The sequence below is a fragment of the Malurus melanocephalus genome, unplaced genomic scaffold (genome assembly GCF_030028575.1).
Source record: "Malurus melanocephalus ecotype Western Australia unplaced genomic scaffold, MMel_1.1 scaffold_495, whole genome shotgun sequence".
NCBI classification, from domain to species: domain Eukaryota; kingdom Metazoa; phylum Chordata; class Aves; order Passeriformes; family Maluridae; genus Malurus; species Malurus melanocephalus.
This window is the reverse complement of record NW_026623727.1, coordinates 373240-392550: the sequence shown is the minus strand read 5'-3', so window position 1 is coordinate 392550 and position 19311 is coordinate 373240. Positions and strand designations below refer to the sequence as shown.

General features: G+C 34.1%; 1 protein-coding gene across 2 annotated transcripts in view; it reads right to left on the bottom strand.

Moving 5' to 3' along the window:
• Window positions 1-8531: 8531 nt before the first annotated feature.
• Window positions 8532-19311, bottom strand: part of LRRN3 (leucine rich repeat neuronal 3) — a 33141-nt gene continuing 22361 nt past the window's right edge. The window contains exons 2-3 of one of the 2 annotated variants that reach the window (XM_057381174.1): window positions 13519-13625; window positions 8532-12883 (exon numbers count right to left, since the gene is read on the bottom strand). In XM_057381174.1, coding sequence (XP_057237157.1) covers window positions 10405-12531 — 2127 coding nt within the window. In that variant the 5' untranslated portion in view covers window positions 12532-12883; window positions 13519-13625 and the 3' untranslated portion in view covers window positions 8532-10404. The remainder of the gene's footprint in view (window positions 12884-13518; window positions 13626-19311) is intronic. The other variant, XM_057381173.1, reaches the window with a different exon arrangement.

Here is a 19311-nt window from a genome sequence, read left to right as displayed (position 1 = left end):
GTGGTACTAGGAATGGTAAGGTCATTGGTTGAAACCCTGCATACACCATTCACTTGAGTTGGACTTGGTGATCCTTGTGGGTCCCTGCCAACTCAGAATATTTTGTGATTCTGTGAATTTGAATATTTTTCTCATATTCATGGATTTATTCAAAATTTTTTACATTCCAGAAAAATATATGCTAGTTATAGCTAGTTAGTCACGTCTGTGTTGGTAAAAAAAGAAAGAAACACTCATATATTCTGTTTCACTGTCTGCTGCTCTCCATTTATGCAAAATTGTGCCATTTAGATATGTAGAAGAGCATCATATTGAAAATGGTAGAGCAGAGAAAAGGCACATAAGAAATTCCTAAGGATTTCGTTCAAAAAAGTAAATATATTTGAAATAAAGTATGGCCACATGTTGAAAAAGTATGGAAATAGCTGTCTGTATTATGAATATATTTTTAGAATTTAGACATTTAAGGGGCCTAAAAACCTACTGAAATTGTAGCATATCTTCAAGAAGAACTCTTGGAAACATTTAAGAAGAAGTAAGAGGATATTCCTGTGCAAAACTTTGGAGTAATTTTGGCTAAAATTTTTTCTGCTTCTCTGAGCAGGTTGCTTTGCATGTATAGTCTCTGGGGATAAAGTTCCTCTGCAGAATTATTTAGGTTAGAAGATAAATCATCTGTTCAACCTCATGCTCAAAATAGGGTMAATTATGAATCAGATCATAATGCTTATAATTTTGTACCATACCAAGTACTCTGCAATTTATTTCCAAGATTTGTTTTCCTCATAATTAACTATTTTTCGTATATCTGGTTAAATCCCCTTCCCCCTAAGTTCTATTTATGGTTGTTGTCACTCATTTTCCTGCTGTRCACCTCAGTGATGAGCCTGACTATCTTCTCGGTAGCCACTTCTTAGATATGGGAAGGCTGCTACGTATTCATTCTCTTTTTTTTTTCCCAGGCTGAACAAGCCCAGCTGCGTCAGAATTTCTTTGTAAGAGAAGAGCCCTTGAAATCTTGGGAATCTCCCGCTAATCTCGTTCTTGTTGATCAATGTCTCATATGGGGGCGGGTAAGGGGGGATCCAGTATTAGACAAAGGATCACAGAGCTGGTCTAACAAGTGCTGAATGAAGGAGAATTCTTTCCCACAGTCTTCATTAGTTTCATATTAATACAGCCTAGTACCCCCTTAGCCAGCTGTGCTAAGGAGCCGCACATCTTATTCAGCCAAGTTGCTCTCCAGTGAGGAAGTCACAAGTTTGTATTCATTCAGGGGTTAGTCCACCCTAGGTACAGGGTTTACATATGCCCTTGCTGAATTTCATGRCAACCTGTTGGTCAAATTCTCCAGTATTTTTGATCCCTCTAAATGGCAGCCCTGTGGTTAAATGTATTTGTCTTCATTGTTCAAATWACGGCTGTCAGATTGATAAGGATTTTGTCTTCTCCTCCAGGTCATTAATAAAGATGGTTAAATGGTTAAATCCCAGAGTAGAACTCGGAGGAAAACCCTTGCAACTGGTCTCAAAACAGTATAAATCATTGACCACCAACCCTTGAGTGTGGAGTGATGTTTTCCTGACTACCATGGCTAGTACTGTGTCTTTTAGTGCTTTTGTGTATATAATCTAGGTGGGAGTGATATTAGCATGCCTTTCTGTCAAACTAATAAKGTTCAAATGCACTTGGAACCAAGGTGGAAAACTCTTGAAGGGCTTCACAGTACTGTATGGACTTCCTAATTGGGATCTCTCCAAACTACATCTRAGAGGCAGCTTTATGTGTAAATATATCATCAAAGACTCACTGGATCAGCTCTGTTTTAGATACAGACACCTAGTTGTCTTATTCAGTCTTTCTTCCATGTTTTTGCTGATTTTTCAGTTTGCTAAGAGTTTTAGAACGGGTTCTTAAAAATCCTTTCMAAAAAACCCAACAAGTTTCAGTTACTGTATTCTGACTCTTTCATTGGTCAGAATTTTAGTATATAACTTCAATATAGTGACTTGACTTGTATAATTTAATGTTAAACAGACTCATTCTTGTCTTCCCTCTTTTCTCCTCTTAATTTAATTGATTTTGTTTTCTTTGTTTTCCCCTCTGCTCTTGGTATTCCCTTTTCTTTTTCTTCAAGCTTTTATTCTCTGTAACAATGATTAGCATCTTATTGGTGGAATACACGTGCTTTCAGCATCATTTAAAACAAACTCAAATACCTTCCAGTGCCTTTCATTGTTGCCTTTAAATGGATTTTGCAGTTAATCCTTCAGAATTAATTATTTTTAAAGAACTTGGAGGCTTCTTAAAAACAATATTTGATATTGCTGTAGCTCTGGTAATATTTAGAAAAATCACAAACCTTAATTGGTTATTAGGGGCATTATAATTGATACTGTTAAGCAGCTCCTGGACCTTGAGCTCTCTCTTTAATTAGAGGCAACAGTGTCTCCTTCCCTCTGAGATTTCATTAKGAAAGTATTTTGCTTAATAACACAGGGTTATCAGCTTTCAATTGTCTTCTGAATGAAACCTCCCAAATGACACTACCTGTCACTGCCTTCTTCATATTAGCTGGAGCTTCCCAACATGCTCTTTGTCATTGCTTAAGCTCTTATTTCACTTTCTAATAAATATTTTTGTCCTTGTTTTGCAATTAGTATTATAACGTTTTCCTTGACCCTTGATCATAAAGTGTGGAAATTATAGTTTGTCTCCATAGCATTATTTAAGAATAATCTGAAATATTTTTGAAAATGAGACAGCAGGGGGAAAAAGAAAAAAAATAAATGGAAAAAATGTAACACTTCTTTACAATTTATTTCTGTACTAATTATTTTTGGCCAAATCAAAGCACATAGGGCTGCTGTCTTGTTCTTCCCCATTTTTGTTAAGCCTTGTCTTGATTTGAAACATACACACACACATATATATATAATATGTATATCTTTCCCTCTAGATATGTCATGATATCTTCAAGCTCTTCAAGTTGTTTTCCTTGACATCTTTCTTAATGTCTATATTATTAATTTTTCTTAATTGCTGAGAATACTATTACTTCTTTTTTAAAATTTTGCTCTCCTACTGACTAGACTATTGCTACCTTTAATTATTGTGTTTCCAGGGTGGGCTGTTAGACACAGGGCTTCACATGTTCCTTTTCAACTGTTTTTCTTAAGCCTTTGGTCTATCCCATTTTTTCCTTCACCGTCTTTAAATCTACTGTAGCACCTCCTTTCTCATTCAACTTATGTTTTTCTCATATTTATTGAGTTGATCATATTGAAAACTTATTGTTTTGTCCCCTTTGGCCACATTTTTATAGATCTCTTCTTTTTTGTTCAAACATATTTGTTCCRTCCTATATTACAATTAATTTTTACCGTTCACTTGTCTCTGTTTGAGTATCTAAAGTTTCTCATTTTTCCTTACTTTTACTTGTGATGCTTACATGGTCTGCACTTTGTTTGTTAACAGCATATGAAGGTTTTTTATTTACCATTTTTTGGTTAAAATATTGTTTTTCTTATACTTTGTCAATTGTGTGAATATTTATGAGAAAGTTTTCATATTCTTGTTTAAGGCAAACCCCTACTCATCATCACATTATACATAAAGTTTGGCATTTTAATGTAAGTGTTCTAGCAAGAAGTATTTAGATTATTTTATACACATCCAGAGTGGTGGAATATAAATTTTAGCAAGAGAAAAGTGGAGTTCTTTKCTAGAATGATAAAAAAGAAATGCTGATAGTGGGAGAACAATGTTGCACGACATACAAGAAGAGAGAATTTTCACGTGTAAGATAATTGAAGCAAAAATGAATTTTCGAATGAAGGAGACAAAAGGATGAAGAAGACAAGTTGAAGCCTAAGAAATTCTGTCAGATGTTAATTTATACTTAGAGATGAATAGCAGGAGCAGRCTCCTGAAAATCTTTTAGGTCGGGAGGAGTACGAATCCAAGGGAAACCTGTATTGTTTGTGGTATCTTACAATAAGGTAATTTAGAATATATGGTATGGCATATAATTTTGTTTGTAGTTAGATACTATCAGAACATAGAGAACATTTCTTTTCTGGAGCTTAATTTTCAACACTTTACAGAATTTYTTTGATGGAAATTGAATTATTTAATCCTGAAATAGATGCTCTCCTCAAAATTTTCTATTCTAAGCATTTTAAATAAATAATATTGTTCTTTCCCCATTTTGTCTTAGTTAAAAATATATGTAATGTTTTCAATTAAATAAAAGAAGTATATTGCATTTATACTGTCTTTGTACTACGCAGATGAAAATTTTTGAGAGCTCTCAGTCAGRTAGATAGGTTCAAATGGCCAAGCTTTTGGTCGTCCAGGAGCATGCTCTGTCCAAACCACCTTAACGGGTTGGAAACTAGTATCTGTTAAATTCAGTGGAAATTACACACCTAAATCTGTAAGGAAGTACTGGTGGGTAGTTRTCTACCTCTCAATGTAGCAAGGAAAAAACTCACAGCCCTGTGACAATATATTTCTGTTTCTTTTTTTCTAAACCTTTAGTTAATTGCAGGGGTGTTTAATCTTTGTTGTATATGCTTTGGTRTGATGTGTTTATTGATATATGCTTATGATTTTTTATATGCTTTTGAGCAGATCGATGGGTAATATGATTATTCTCTTGAAATTTTCTTTTTTCTAATAATCCAGGCATGGCAAAAGCTAAAAAAACACTTCTAATACTCTACCTGTAGTGGACRTACTCCATTTTAGTCAGTTTTCTTAAGACCAAGGGGGACAAAGGGAGCTTTAATGCTAAATGAAGGAATGAAATGGGAAGGTGCAAGAATTTTTTGGGAGGTAGAAAAGGATGTAATTTTTAACAGCCTGAAATGCAACAAGGTGAATTGGACATTTATAAGTGTTGTTACAGTGGACTATACTATTCTGGACTTGTCAGACTAAAGGTCTGGAAGTCGTGGGKATACAGTTCATCCTAGCTTGAATATTGAAATCCTGTTAAATTAGAAGAGAATAAATGGAATTGGGATAGTGGTGTGCATCTGCTATATATTTTATGTGTTAATAGTTTAACYTGTGCAAGCAGGTATTTTAGGAGAAAACAGTATTTCTTACTTTGCTGTACATTGTGTCACACATGAATATTCAGTATAGCACTTAGTTTGCTAAAAATGGGTATGCACTTTCCATGAGCACCTTCAGAGCGTTCATGAAATAAATTATGTAAAATTTTAACATCCCATTTTATATTAATTTTTATGGTAACATTAAATTAATTTAAGACTATAATTGATAGTAACAGTTTGGTCTAATGTAATCCTTAAACCTGGTATATAAAGAAAAACATAGCTGATTACTTTTAGTTTAATGATGGTTGTTGCTTTGTTATAGTGAGACTAACTCTAAATTGTTGGGGCTTTTTCTTTGGCATAGTTATTGGGTGCTTTGCATATAATTAAAAGTGGTAATTCTGACTGTATTCRTAGCCCCTTTATATTCCATTTAAATGTTGGAATATTTAGGAATAGAGATTTTCATCATCTGATCCTGTGTCCTATAAAATCATTCCACCATTATGCCAAAAGTATGTTTTAGCTGTCTGAAGTAGACTTCAGACCGCAACCCACTCTCTCTGGTGTTATGAAGTATTCAGCTGTATGTTTTTAAGTTTAGTTGACATTCATCCTAGACAGAAGCAAAATATAGTTACAAATGTTAACATCAGAGAGTAAAATTTMATACAAAAAAAGGAGAATTTATGACAAGATTCTGCCCTTAAAAGTTATTCCCAACAGCCATCTCAAGGAATCTGACTTGTGCTCACATGCTAAATGACAAAACTGTAAACCCTTTGACCTGTAAAGTAGTATTTGAAATCTTTCTATAAAGAAAGGTTTTCTTTATAGAATCTAGGTCTGGACTGTAAGGAATGTGTATAGAYTAAGACACCAGCACTGAAGTTGATGGAATTTTATGATTCACAAAAGCTATATGGTTATGTGGAGCACAGTGTGAAATTGTCATCAACAGGGATAACGAACAATAGCTACGTAAGGGTGAGGCAGATGGAATTGCTTTCCACTTACCTAAACTGTAATGTTAAAGAAAACATCAGTTATTTTAAGATCAGGAATAGGCCATCTGCCCAAATAGCCTGTCCTTTCAGCTTTAACTAACTACCATATTATTATATTCATCTGAATGTTGTTACATTTTTTCTGCTTGGTTTCTGTGAGAGATGCTTCATCTCATTACCTGGTCATCTTTACAACTAGGTTTCTCTCTAAAAATGCCRGGTCTTTCTTTAATATTTGTGTTACTCTATTCAAATATTTTGCCTCCAAATATTACATTTCATTTATATATTTTTTATTAAGTCAGACAACATCTGTCTTACTGGCAGTGTTGGAAATGATGTGACAGTCTGGCAACAATGGTAGCAGGAAATATGCAAAGAACCCACAGGGAGGATGGAAGGGAACAGAGCATTTGCATCAAGGCAAAGAAAAGAGCTTTGGGAAAAAAGGGTCTAAAAATAATTGAATCTGAGAGATAGAAAGATAAGCAATTGAGAGAGATTTGTAAAAAAAGCATTTTTTTAGCTGACAGAGGAATTTAATTTGTAGTTTTCAGCTTTGTCTGAAGGAAGGAAGGAAGGAATGACTTAATAAAAGATTCAGTTGCTTTGAAGGTACTTCAATATAGCTGCAGCTTTATTTCTCTCGAAGAATATTGTAGTTGAGTAGGTAGATGTACAATACATTTATTTAAAGTTTTTCTTGAATGTTCAAAAGAACAAGTCTTTWAAATAGGATATCCAATTGGCTTAACCTTCTATCTCTTTTTGATCACCCCAGCTTTAGAAGTGAAATGCTATTGAATGTAACCAGAAAAATAACATAACCACAGTCAGTCCTTAGKGTCMATTTTCATTATTCATTGCTAGTTTYACTGTATGCTTATGCTATTTACAAAGGATGCATTTTGTCTCAGAATACTGAGGTGCAGCTAATCATGCACAGAATGTAGTCTGATACTTTATTTTCACACCGCCCTATAATGGAAGCATTGAAGAGGACTTAACTCATTTAGAATTTTTATTGAAAATGAAATGAATAGCTCAAATCTCAGTTGCAAACCACACTTTTCACTAGACAGGTTATGAYTGTGTATTTTAACATTCCAATCATTCAAATCTTGCCAAGTTTCAATAATAAATGGAATTTGTCATATAAATGAGTAATTGCAATTGTCTTGTTTAATATTTAACTTCTATAGTTGTCCTATGCAGAAATGAAGTTTGGTGGTTTTTTTTTTTTTTAATTTTCACAAACTTTTTCATCTAGCTTATTTTTTGTTCACTGTCTTGATTACATGTTTACTGAATGTTTAGATTATCTTTCTCTTCTTTTGATAATTCTTGTCTTTTTATGTTGTAGTTTAGCATTTTCCCTGAGTATCTATGTAGTCTTTTCCTGAGAAAATTCTTTCCAGTTATTTCCAATGGTATTAAATAAAAAGCTATTCAGATTACATATTTAGTTCATCAATGAACTGACCTACTAGGTTTGGAAGGTCAACCTGTATTCCAGAAAGATGTGGTTGTTTTTTTTTTTTTCCTACCTAGCAGTTTATTCCAGCACCTTTCTACTGCTGCTCATGAAAGCCAAAGAGGCTCTAAAATGATCACAGGTGTCTTTTGTTTCCCCGATGATCTGATTCAAGATGTCTTTCTCTAAGCTATCTTGTGATCCAGTATTATGATCTTCAGCAGGCAATTTATTGACTCTAGATGTATTTCTAGTCATCATGTTTATAATCTCTACAAAAGCTGCAYGTAATTGTTAATATTTTTTCAAGCATTTTTTCTAATCTTTAGCATGAGGTGAATTTTCARTCTCATTTTGGCTCTTCTGGGTTGTGTTCAATGGCTATCTCCTCTCTTCCATTTAGCTAAATCCTTCAAAATGTCATCTGAAGTTTTAATATTGAACTTTTCATACTGTACACTTCTATGTAAAATTTCTTGTCAATGCTATGTAKCCACTCCATTCAGTCCAATAATAAGAATTATTTTCTTCCTTATATTTGACAGAATGGTACTTTTCAATTTTTTTTCTCATGGCTCTTCTAGGATTGTCTAGTAGGTTAACTTATTTTCTATACTATATAGCAACCCTTTTCAGAAATGTCTCTTCTGGCTTCAGATARAAAAGAATATCTTATAAGATTATTGTTGATCATTGTATCTTTTCTATTACTAGCCACCACAAGATTGTGGGAAGAMTCTCAATTTCTATTTTAAGTTATCTTGAGGTCACTACTTCAGGCTACACAAGCAGAATAAGTTTTATTAGAAAATTTTGGAAATGGAAATTTCCTTTTAAGATATAAATCAATTTTTTTTTTCTAAATCTCTTATCTAAGTTTTATGGGTATTTTTGGAGTTGTGATTTCACAGCATTTTMGCTTAACTGAATAACTTCATATATAAGTTAGCACTTGACTGTGTTAGCTGATGAAATATTGGAATTTATTTTTTAAATGGCAGTAAATGCTTCATCAAGAAGTAAATTCCTAATCTTTTTATGAATAGAACACTATCTTTCAGTYTAGTAGCTGACAGAAAAAGTAACATAAATTGATCAAAAAGTTCATTCAGTATTGTATTTTGGGTATTTCCTAGCCAGGTATTTCAAATGTTTATGTTTGCTTTCTGTCTTTCATTAATGGTTCATTTCAGAATGAGGTTTGCTGTCAAATGCCAAGGAAAAGTTAATCTATTTCTGAACTACTCTTTTCTGGTTTGAATAACCAGTAAGTACTGCTTTTAATGCATTGTATCCCTGAGAGAAAACTATGAGATAAATAGAAACACAGCTSTGTAACAGAACTTTTCTGTTTCTGAGGAATTTAAATATCAATCCTTGTCAGTTCTTACCCCCATTAAAGAGAGTAAACATCCCAATTAATGAAATATATGAAAATTTTAGCCCTATGCCTTGTGTGGAAAAAAACCCAGCTGTTGTGTAAATGAAGAGATTTCGAAAAAGCATAATTTAGCATTACTAAGAAGTTATTTCTATGTTTTTTAAGAGATTGTACTTTGCTGAAAAAAATGCTGTTACATTTTTTTCTCATGCTTGTATAAAAATGCCACTTAAATATGCWTTAGGCTATTAAAGCTACAAGGTGGATTTATTACTTCTAAAGGACTTCAGGTTTATGCAGGATATCTGTAGAAGGAACAGTTGTCCATTTTTATACAGAGCTACACAAGAATTCCACTGCTCATCTGTAGYTTCTGTGGGGATTTTGACATGAAAAATGTCTTTGGTCATGGAAAATGGCTAATACCATGCAGATATTTCTGTGTAGTTGTTCAAGATGTTATGTTTATATGGATGGTAGTTCATAGTATTGCCATGGAAAACACTGCCACGTATTCTAGAAGAGACTACTTTTGYCTAGTAATAAAATGATGTAGTACAGATATAATGAAATAAAGATYTGCAGGCTCACATGTTGCTAAGGGAACAAAATTATTTCACACAAACACATAAGAGTGTCTATAATAAAAAGATCAAAGARCTATTCATTAACCCATATCTATGCTGAAATCTAATTTAAGTTGGTTTAAGTAGCCTCATCTCCAACATCCCTTTTGCCTTTAAAATGTTCTTAGAGTAAACAGAATTTGAGAAAAACTGACACTAAACCTATGTTTCTGTTGGAAATGCTATACAGCCGAAAATCAGCAGAAATATCCTTTGTATTCATATTAGCATTTCAATAGGAGAATATGTAAAGAGATATTTTATCAGACATTGGAATGAGTTTGTTTATTGTCAGACAAGAGCTCCCAGAGTGGTGGGTTGTTTTTATTGTTAGAAACAAACAAGACAAAAAGTATTTTGATTTTAATCAAAAATGTATTTTCTCATTAAAAAAAATTCACATACTCACTGTGTCTACTCTACAGAATTTGTCCATTTCATTACACCATATGTCAATCCTAGTATATCTGTTCACTGCAAAAACTCGTGGCTATTGTGTGTAATACAGCACAGGAGGAGGTATTGCTCAGTTCCACTACTTTTATATAATAATTTAAAAAAGAAATACAGAAAATGTTCTTGGCTACTTCCACTGTATTCCAGACTTTAACGTCCCATGAAAGTTCTAGAATATGAAGTTAATTTTATTTGGTTGGTAGAATACCCTTAGAAGCCAGTTAATTAAAATTCTTCTCTTATACTGAGTCATATATATTCCACTTGTTGGCAGCAGCAAAGTCCAGGCATCTAGTTCCTAAGAGGAATACGTTTTCTTGTTGCCTTTTTGTTCAGCACAAATGCAGTCATGTGCTTTTTATTTCCAAAATTGAGTGATATACTGACATATTTATGACATATTTGTTGGTACACCTATTACAGTTGCTTTTACTTCCATTGCTGTGCTTTTTTCTTTGCCCATGTCCCAAAGAGTGATAAGAGGAGGATAAAGCTCATTGAGTGAAAAGGATTGTTTCTTCAGGTAATTCCTTAGATAGCTGTGTCCAATGCCATAGTTCATATCTTGAGAGATGCAGCTGTAGAGATACATCACAGAGATGATTCCCAAAAGAGCACCAAGGCAGACAAGRAATCCCATTATGTTGTTCTTTTCATAGCTTTTCATTTCCAAGTCCAGTCCTTTTGTGGTTACATTGATGCATTGTTTCCTATTCTGCGAATAGATAGTGGGAATATCTATACAAATTTTGTATTCAGTTGATGGATTTAGATGTGTGAGATTATATACCTTTATATCAGATGGTATTCGAGCACTCTGTGCAGCCCGGGAGTCTTCGGCTTTCAGAAAGGCTGTCCATCTAACGCTGGACTTCAGAATTTTAGAACTTGCTTTCCATGAAAGCAAAACAGAATTAGATTTTATGTCTTTTATTTTGATATTTAAAGAGCCATTGTTTTCCTGAGGGAAAGAACCATCCACTTTAATCATGACTGACTTTAGGTCTGCCCCAACTAAATTTGTTGCTATACATGTGTATAAGCCACTTTCTCTTTGTGTCACATCACTTATATCTAATGTTCCTTCAGAATGAATGTAGTATTTATCAGAGATAGTATTAGGCAAAAGTTTGTGTCCTGATGGTGTTATCCAGTAGATTTCAGGTTCTGGTTCTGCTGTTGCTCTGCAGTGTAAGGAAATATGGCTGCCAGCTTTTAAATCCAGTGTAGATGGAAAACTTTCAGGAGCTATCAGGGGGAGACAGATTTCCATCATTTCCCGGAAATGTATCTGTCTCACATTCTGACCTTGGAATTCAGGAGGGTCTACACAGAACAGGGACTCCGGCTCCATGAAACGAATGTTTGTTTTGTTCATGTTAATCCAGCGGATGACGCAGTCACACCGAATGGGGTTGCTGTGGATGCTGACTTCCTTGAGGTTGGGCAGGGACTCCACTGTGCTGCGGTACAGGGCGCTCAGCGCGTTGCTGTTGAGCATGAGCGATTCCAGCTTGGGAAGTCTGTAGAATGCATTGGGGTGAATGTATGATAATCTGGGGTTATTGGTCGCTTCTATTTTTCTTAAATCTGGCAAATTATCAACAGCAAGGCTATCTATGGAAATCAGTTCAGGCATGTTATTGATTCCTAACTCTTTTAGGTGCAGCATATTGCTAAAATCTCCTTGTCGTATTCTGTTAATGGGATTCTTGTTTAGATCCAGAAATTTAAGGTTTGTAGCCTTTCGAAGGGCAATGTGGGGCACTCTGACAAATCTGTTGTCATAAAAGGAAATGCTTTCTAARTTGTCAAGGCCGGCCAAAGCATTATCTGGTATTTCAGTGAGATTTATACCTGCTAAAACTAGGCTGCGCAGATTGCTAAGAGGCTTGAAGTTCATGTCTTCAATTCTGATTATTGGGTTTTCTCCAATCATGAGAATTTCAAGATTAGGAGTGGCTTCAAACCACTTTCTGTTGATCACTTGCAGGCCATTTGAATTGAGATGAAGTCTGAGAAGATTATTGAGGCCTATGAAAGCTCCCGGTGCAATCACAGAAAGCAGATTATGATTAATATAAAGCTCTTGTAAATTGTTGAGTCCAGAGAGACATTCTTCAGGGAGTTCAGTAAGTTTGTTTTCTTCAAGGTACACTGAAAGCAGCTGTGGTATCTTCCTAAGATTAATACTGGTCACTGAGGATAAATTGTTCTGAGATAAATCTAGGCCAGTTAAATTCACTGGGAAGTCTACTGAGTGTTCAATTTTTGCAATATTATTMGTTTGTAGAAGTAGAACTTGTGTGTCAGCAGGCAGTTTGGCTGGGAAATGAAAAAGGCCTAAATCATTGCAGTCCACCGTTGGAGCTTCCATGTAGACAGACCTGGGGGTGAACCAAGGTCTGATTTCGCATATACATGACTCTGGGCAGTCTGCTTTTTTTCCTACAGCTTGTAGCAGAGCAGTGGTAACTAGACCAAGTAGCAAATTAATTTTGAGCTGSAGGTCCTTCATCTTAGCTCCAATGATCAGGAAAGTAACAGACCCTTTTTTTATTCCACAATTTCGGTCTTGCAATTCAGTATGACCTGGTTAATTAATACAGCACAAACTCGCTTTTATCAAATGAYGATCGTGAAGGACTTCCTTCCTGAGGATACATGATAAATTTGTAACCAACTTGTCCAGTAGGAAGAAGCATTTTGTGGAAATGAAGGTCACTCTCTCCTTGATGACATAAAATTGATGAGCTTTCTGAAGATGAAGTATGTATAGATGGTCATAGGAGATTAAAYAATTCATTTATTTAGTAGTATTAACTTCAAATCCCATGATTGATTAGTGTTTGCAGGAATGACAGGATGACCTAAAATACAAGAAGAGGAAATAATTAGTATAAGAAACTATAAAGTTATAAATTAATTTAGCCATCTTTTGTTCTCTACTGTTAATTATTGCAAGTAAGAAAAGAAAATGACTGTGGTGTCTGGAGTATTATAGTGGTATCCAGATAGCATAAATTAAGTTAATATAGTAATATGTCTTTAGACTTTTAGCTTGTCATACATYCAGTGGAGCATTGTTCTACAGAAAGATGAAGATCCACAGAGTATAAAGCAAAATATATCATCTACATATTTTATCCTCCTTTAAAATATTTTCTTTTTTCTTTCAGTTATCAGCAGAAGCAGACTAGGTTCTGTTGGCTTTGAAAATGTAAACACTGAGCAAAATCCTACAGAGCATGAATATTTAACTTTTGTACATGAAATTTATAACTATAAAAATGTAATTTATGTATAATGAAAGGGAAATGAAATGGTTGCGTTAATACACATTCCTAATGACATTCTTAGGCAAGCCTGTGAGATATTTATACAGAAATATACAAAAATTGATAATCCAAAGGTTTTATAATTGTTAATTCTTTTTGTAGCTGCTGTTTAGAAAGAAARTATTTTTTTCTTTTCTTTAAAGTGTTAATTAGAAAGAAATGGGTACCTTATAATAAATAGCTTGTCATCTTGGCAAATTCAGGCTAATCACTGGCTTTCTTATTCTGGCTTCAATAACCTCAATTGCAAGGAGTAATAACAGAAAAGTGTCTTCTGAGTGATAAAGAAAAAAAGGAAAAAAAAAATTACACTAGCAATTGCTTCTTTGCTCTAGTTCTGCAAGAATCTGAAGTTTGCAGACTGCTGTCAGGTCCCAAATTATAGTAAAAACTGAAACCTTAGCATCTTGTGGCAWCAAATGTATGCTTCCCAGATTTTTGGTAGGTGCTTTTCTTTTTGTGGAGTAAAATAAATCCAACTTTAAGTGTACATTTTGTTCCAGGGCATGTAATACAACAGCTTCTCTGTTTTCTTATGTAAAATAGTACCCMTTAACTGCTTAATTTACTTCAGAATATAGACTTTACACAAAACTCTCAAGACTTTGTTTCCAAAGACTGTTGTGCAACACATATTTATGCCCTTTCTCCCCTTGCCTTTAGTGTTAAAATTCACAGTGACATTGTTTAGAAACCATAAGATCAATGCKTAATTGACACTGATAAATAACTTTTAGAGGGTTTCTGGTATAGATAGACAGAATTGCTAAAGTCAAATGTCAAGCATTTGGATTTTAGGTGTCATTTTCAGACCCAGGGGGCTTGGTCATATTGACCACCTATGCATTCCGTAACTGTTCAGAGGAAAGGTGTTGGATTATGTAAAGCAATATGAGCATTGTGCCAATTTGAAGTACATTTGGCAAGTCTTTGAGGCTGTTCTTTGTGTTATGTACATTTAAGGACATTGAATATTTTATTTTAACACGTAAGTTTATTAATAGAGTGAACAGACAATGTGTGAGATAAACACACAGAAAACATTCTGCTGTTTTGAGGATCAATAGTAAGTTTTTATGCACATGGCCCAGTTTATACTGAAGTGCTAAGACACACTGACTGAAACAGTGAAAATGTAATCTACTCCTTTGTTCTGGGAAATGAGATGAACTTGAGCCTGGCAGAAAAATAAAGGTTTGTGTTGAACAGTTAATGCCTGCAACTTGCTCTTAATTTTGCCACCAGGAGGCAAGATGATACCCCTCTGTGGAGTACTGTCACATTTACTAAAGATCTCAGTAGAAATCATTCTATGCCAAATGCACAGATGTAATTTTCCATATAGGGAGAAAAGAGGATGGCCATGTGGGGTAGAATTTTTTGTCTTGTTCTTGATGCACGTTCTTGAAGCACATTTTGCACTGACCATTGTATTTTCAATTGGATTGTATATTAAAAATGTATTTGTAAGCAAGACAAATACAAAATTTATGCTTCAAATAATTTAAATATTGCTGAAAATGTAACCTGAATTGTAAATTATGGGGATTCAACAGTCTGCTGCTGGAGGTATCTTATCTCAGCTTTTGATCCCACTATGATGCTCAGGGACTCCTGCTCAGTAGAGGTATTTGTGAAAGTGTTCTGGGAAAGCATAATAATATTGATCTGGTCTTCTGTTCTTCCCTGGAAATTTGCTATTGGCCACTGTGAAACATAAAATGTGGACCAAAATGGACTTTTCATGAATGTCTCAGGCACCTGAGAAGCTGTACCATTTTAAGTACATAAACTATATTTTTGATTACTTTTGAGCCAGCATATTCCTGGATTTGAGTTTGTATTCCTGACTTTATATATCAGGTTCCATGGGATTCTCAAACCAAAAGTAAGGGCACCTTACTTTTTAATAGTGGATTTTTTTAAGTCATATATATTAGATAGGCTTTCTGCAAGAGACAGAAAAAAAAAAAAAAAAGAAAAAAAAGAAGCTGAGGTCCAGGTTGAAATTCTGCTTTGTTATGATTTAATCCAATGTCCTTTCTCTTTCTGGTGAATGCTTTAGCTAATAAGTCACCAGCTCAAGCTCATATGGTGTTCCAGCATAAATCTTTCTTATTTCTTTGGTTAAAGTGCTTCTGTCTTGTGTAAAATATTCACAGGTTGAGTGGCTTAAATAACAGATTGTAGAATAATTTTGACACTTCCAGCCTGCAGCCATCGTTCCAAAATGCACAGTTTCAATTCAGAAAGWTTTCTTGTTTAAATAGTGGCCTATSTATGTATTGTTTTGTATRAAAATTATTTTGTTTTAACTGTCATTCAGGGTGTGGAATAAAAGAATGTTTCTGGAGTAGAATGAACAYCCATGGTAGTTTATGAGATCATGCAATCATAGAATAGAACATGTTAAGTTGGAAGGGACCCGTAAGGATCAYCTGCTTCTGGCAGAACAACCTAAAACTAAATCATGTACCTGTRGTACCCTTCATATGACAGAGTACATTAAAAAATGAGTAATGAAATCAACAGCAAAAATTGTATATWATGCTTTGAGTGGCATTTTTTTTCTTTTGTTTATAATAGTATTAGAGTGTGATTCCAATATGCAATCTTGGCTWAGAATATAAGAAAGCATGGATTGCTGATGTAAGTTTTCCAGTCCCACTTGAAGCGATCAAAGCCCAGAAGCAAGTTAAGCAGTGTAACTGGTTGCATTGATTATGTGAGTCTGTCTCTGTGCATGTAACTAATTTCTAACCTTGAGATGTCTTCAAATCATTCTGAAGTGAAAAGCGAGCTGTCATTCACTGTAACAAAATAAACCTCAYGTCATTGCACTCAGCAGCAAAACTGTATTCAAAGTTCAGTTTCCTTGAAGAATGTGGTATCACAGAGRTAAGTGTATTGGAAAATAAGCATTTAACTTGTGTTACTTTCAGCTTTTGGAATGCATTTATTCCTTTCCTTCATTAATGTTCTAGTAACAGTAAATAGGTACTGATAATACTGAATTAAAATTGAATGTAACTGCTCCTATTACTTTTATTACAGAGCTTTTATTAATGTGTTCCAGTGCTTTAAAGCTGAGTTTTATGTGAAAGTTTTGTATTTTGAATGTCCAGTTTTAAAGGTACTAGTAAGAGGGACAGAAGAGAACCTGAAAGTTATTTRTTCTATTTCTTTGAGTGGTATTTAAAGCAACTGAGATTTACATACATAAAGGATTCTGTGCAAAGAAAGTGCACAGAATCTTCTCTTTTAAAAGAGAAGTCCTTTCAATTAATGCAAATATGTTAGCATTAACTCTTTGTTAGTGTATTTTGGTGACCTCTCAAGAYTGTTGATGTGATGCAAGTGATTCTTGGAACTTATACCTGTGATTGCTCACAGTAGAGAAGATTGTAGAGGTAAGGCTCCACAGCAGATGATCACCAGTAAGCTGAGGTATGGGATAGATGTTTTCACACAAGCAGCAGAAAGAACTCTGCAATATAGTTTTGCAGTCTTTGATGTAATYCTTTACCCAGCTGCATTTATAAATCTTTGTGTGCAATCTGATTGTACTTGTATATCTCCTCATCCAGATGAAGGAGTGTGGTTTGCTTCCTAATGTCTGAAAATAAAAAGGCTGAGTAGAGTCTATATCTAATTAATTACTATTCTTTCAGAATTTTTGTTATTGTTTTCATGTACTAGTACTTCTCTATTAAAACTGTTCAAATTTTTGTGAACAGATTTTTTAATTTTCTTCTGGAGGTCTATCCCYGTTGCCATGCAGACTTGGTGTCTTACTAAACATGGTATGTCTCTTGCTTTTAAGGTATTATCTCTTGCTTTTGGAAAAATGCACCCTGATGTGTATGACTTTTTGCAGCCTAGTTATTTCTGGTGCAAAAAGTGATTGGTATGTCTTAATTAGGTTTCTTTCGTTTACTGCTATTGACAGCTGGAGACTTGGTTTACAATAGGGTGTCACCATTATTTGAGCTGGAAAAGACATTCAGTGAATGAATAAACTGAGCAACGTTTCTCATCACTGGAGCAACAAACAGCTAAGAACCAAGTCAGAGTGGGCAGAAAGGAAAAGAAACACGTCAGATTTTGGCAATCGTTCTTTTCCACTTCAGCAGTTAGAGAGACAGTGATAAAAACTAAAAATGCAGCAGCTACAGTGCAATGTGCCCTGCTGGCAATAAGGCAAACAGTGCACTTCACAAGGACCAATTTAGAGGTGGCAAGCATTTTGAAAACACAGCTGTTCATACAAAGCTACCTTTCAAACACATCAACTGAAAGAGCACTTCTCAATTCTTGTCATTAWAACCACTTTGAGCAGTTCTGTGGACAGAAATCTGGAAATGTCACTAACCAAAAATTGGGCATGAGACATTTCATAACTTACTTCATTTTAGTTACAGCACTTAGAATGTTTTGGGTTTTCTAAGTGTTGGATATGGAAATACATAGACTGAAGTTTGAACATTTAATATCTTTCTGATAATTTTATAAGGCATTTTTTCCTTGTTTGCTCCATGGTCAAAACAAAAAAAAAAAGATAGCTTCCTTGGGGAATTTTTTATTACAGCACAATTAATAAAAATKAATACATCTTATGTATTTTATATATTTCATTAAAGGACAAAAGGATAATATAGATATAATAGATTTTCATAACAGAATTGGTCTTGAAATAATATTTATAGAAGTAAGCTCTGCTAGCTGGCCTATTAGGGTTGCTGAAAATTATATAGGCACTGTAAAAAATAGAAAGCATTTCTGCTAGCATGCAATCTTGCTTTCATTCCACTCTCTGGAGCAAAGCATTTAATTCTGTTTTTCTTTACAAGTAGAAATTAACAGTTCACTGTAATATGCTCTTAATGTTTTATGTTCCTACATATAGCCAAGATATAGCTTCACATTGAAAGACAAATGAGGATTCWCTAGAAATGATGTGTTTCTGAGGTGTTCAACTTGGGCAGCTCATGGTGTCAAATGTCTTRGGTTGAAAATCTCAAAACTGACTACCTGAAATATCTGGACATTTGTGAAAAATTAGGCTAGGGGTCTCTATTGCGACCTTGACTAATTTTGGAATCCACTTTACACTTTTTCTAATGATCGCTTTTTAGAACTTTAGGCTTGCCCTGAATAGCATTACATGCAAGATGTAAAATAAATAGCAAAGCTGGTATTCAACCCTAGAAGCAATTGGAACTATCTGAGTAACTATTTCAGCATGTGTGTTTGTATTTATTTTGTGAACTTGTTATACCTCTTTTTAATTTTTCTCCTTAAATGGAATAAATATGCCTGAGGGAATGCCACAAGCTTAAAATGTTTAATCTGACTGTAAAACAGYGCAAGTTCTCATACCTCAGATGATTATAAGAAAGACCAGGTTTTACAAATGATGGAAAGTTCTTTATATCTATGGACATTGTGTGATTTGAGGTTAATTAAAACTACAAATAGATATACAGATAGATTTAAAAAAAAACAGTGTGATCAGCTGGATTTAGATGAGATTTAACCTTTCTCTCTCACTAATTTGAGTCTGGTTTACTATTCTACTGTTCYTGTTTACTGTATCTTAATAGAGTTTAACAGGTATCAGAGGAATTATCACCACATACAATTTGTTCTCATTTCTGGATCAATCAAAATTACATGACATTATTTTGAAAAACATTGCAATAGATTAAATATTAGAGCTTGGAAAATACAGTATTCAAAATAGATGTGATGATAGCAAGACGTTAAATGGAATCCAAAGGAATATTTACATATATTAATTTATTGCATATGCTATTCTAGAAAAACTTTCCAGTGGATATAAATGAACATTTAGTAAAACCTTTTTTTAAAAATGGAGGATGGAAAAATATTAGGATGTTTACTAGCCCATTTTAAATAGAATTACCATCACTGACCATGTAATGGCAGAAAACTTTTGG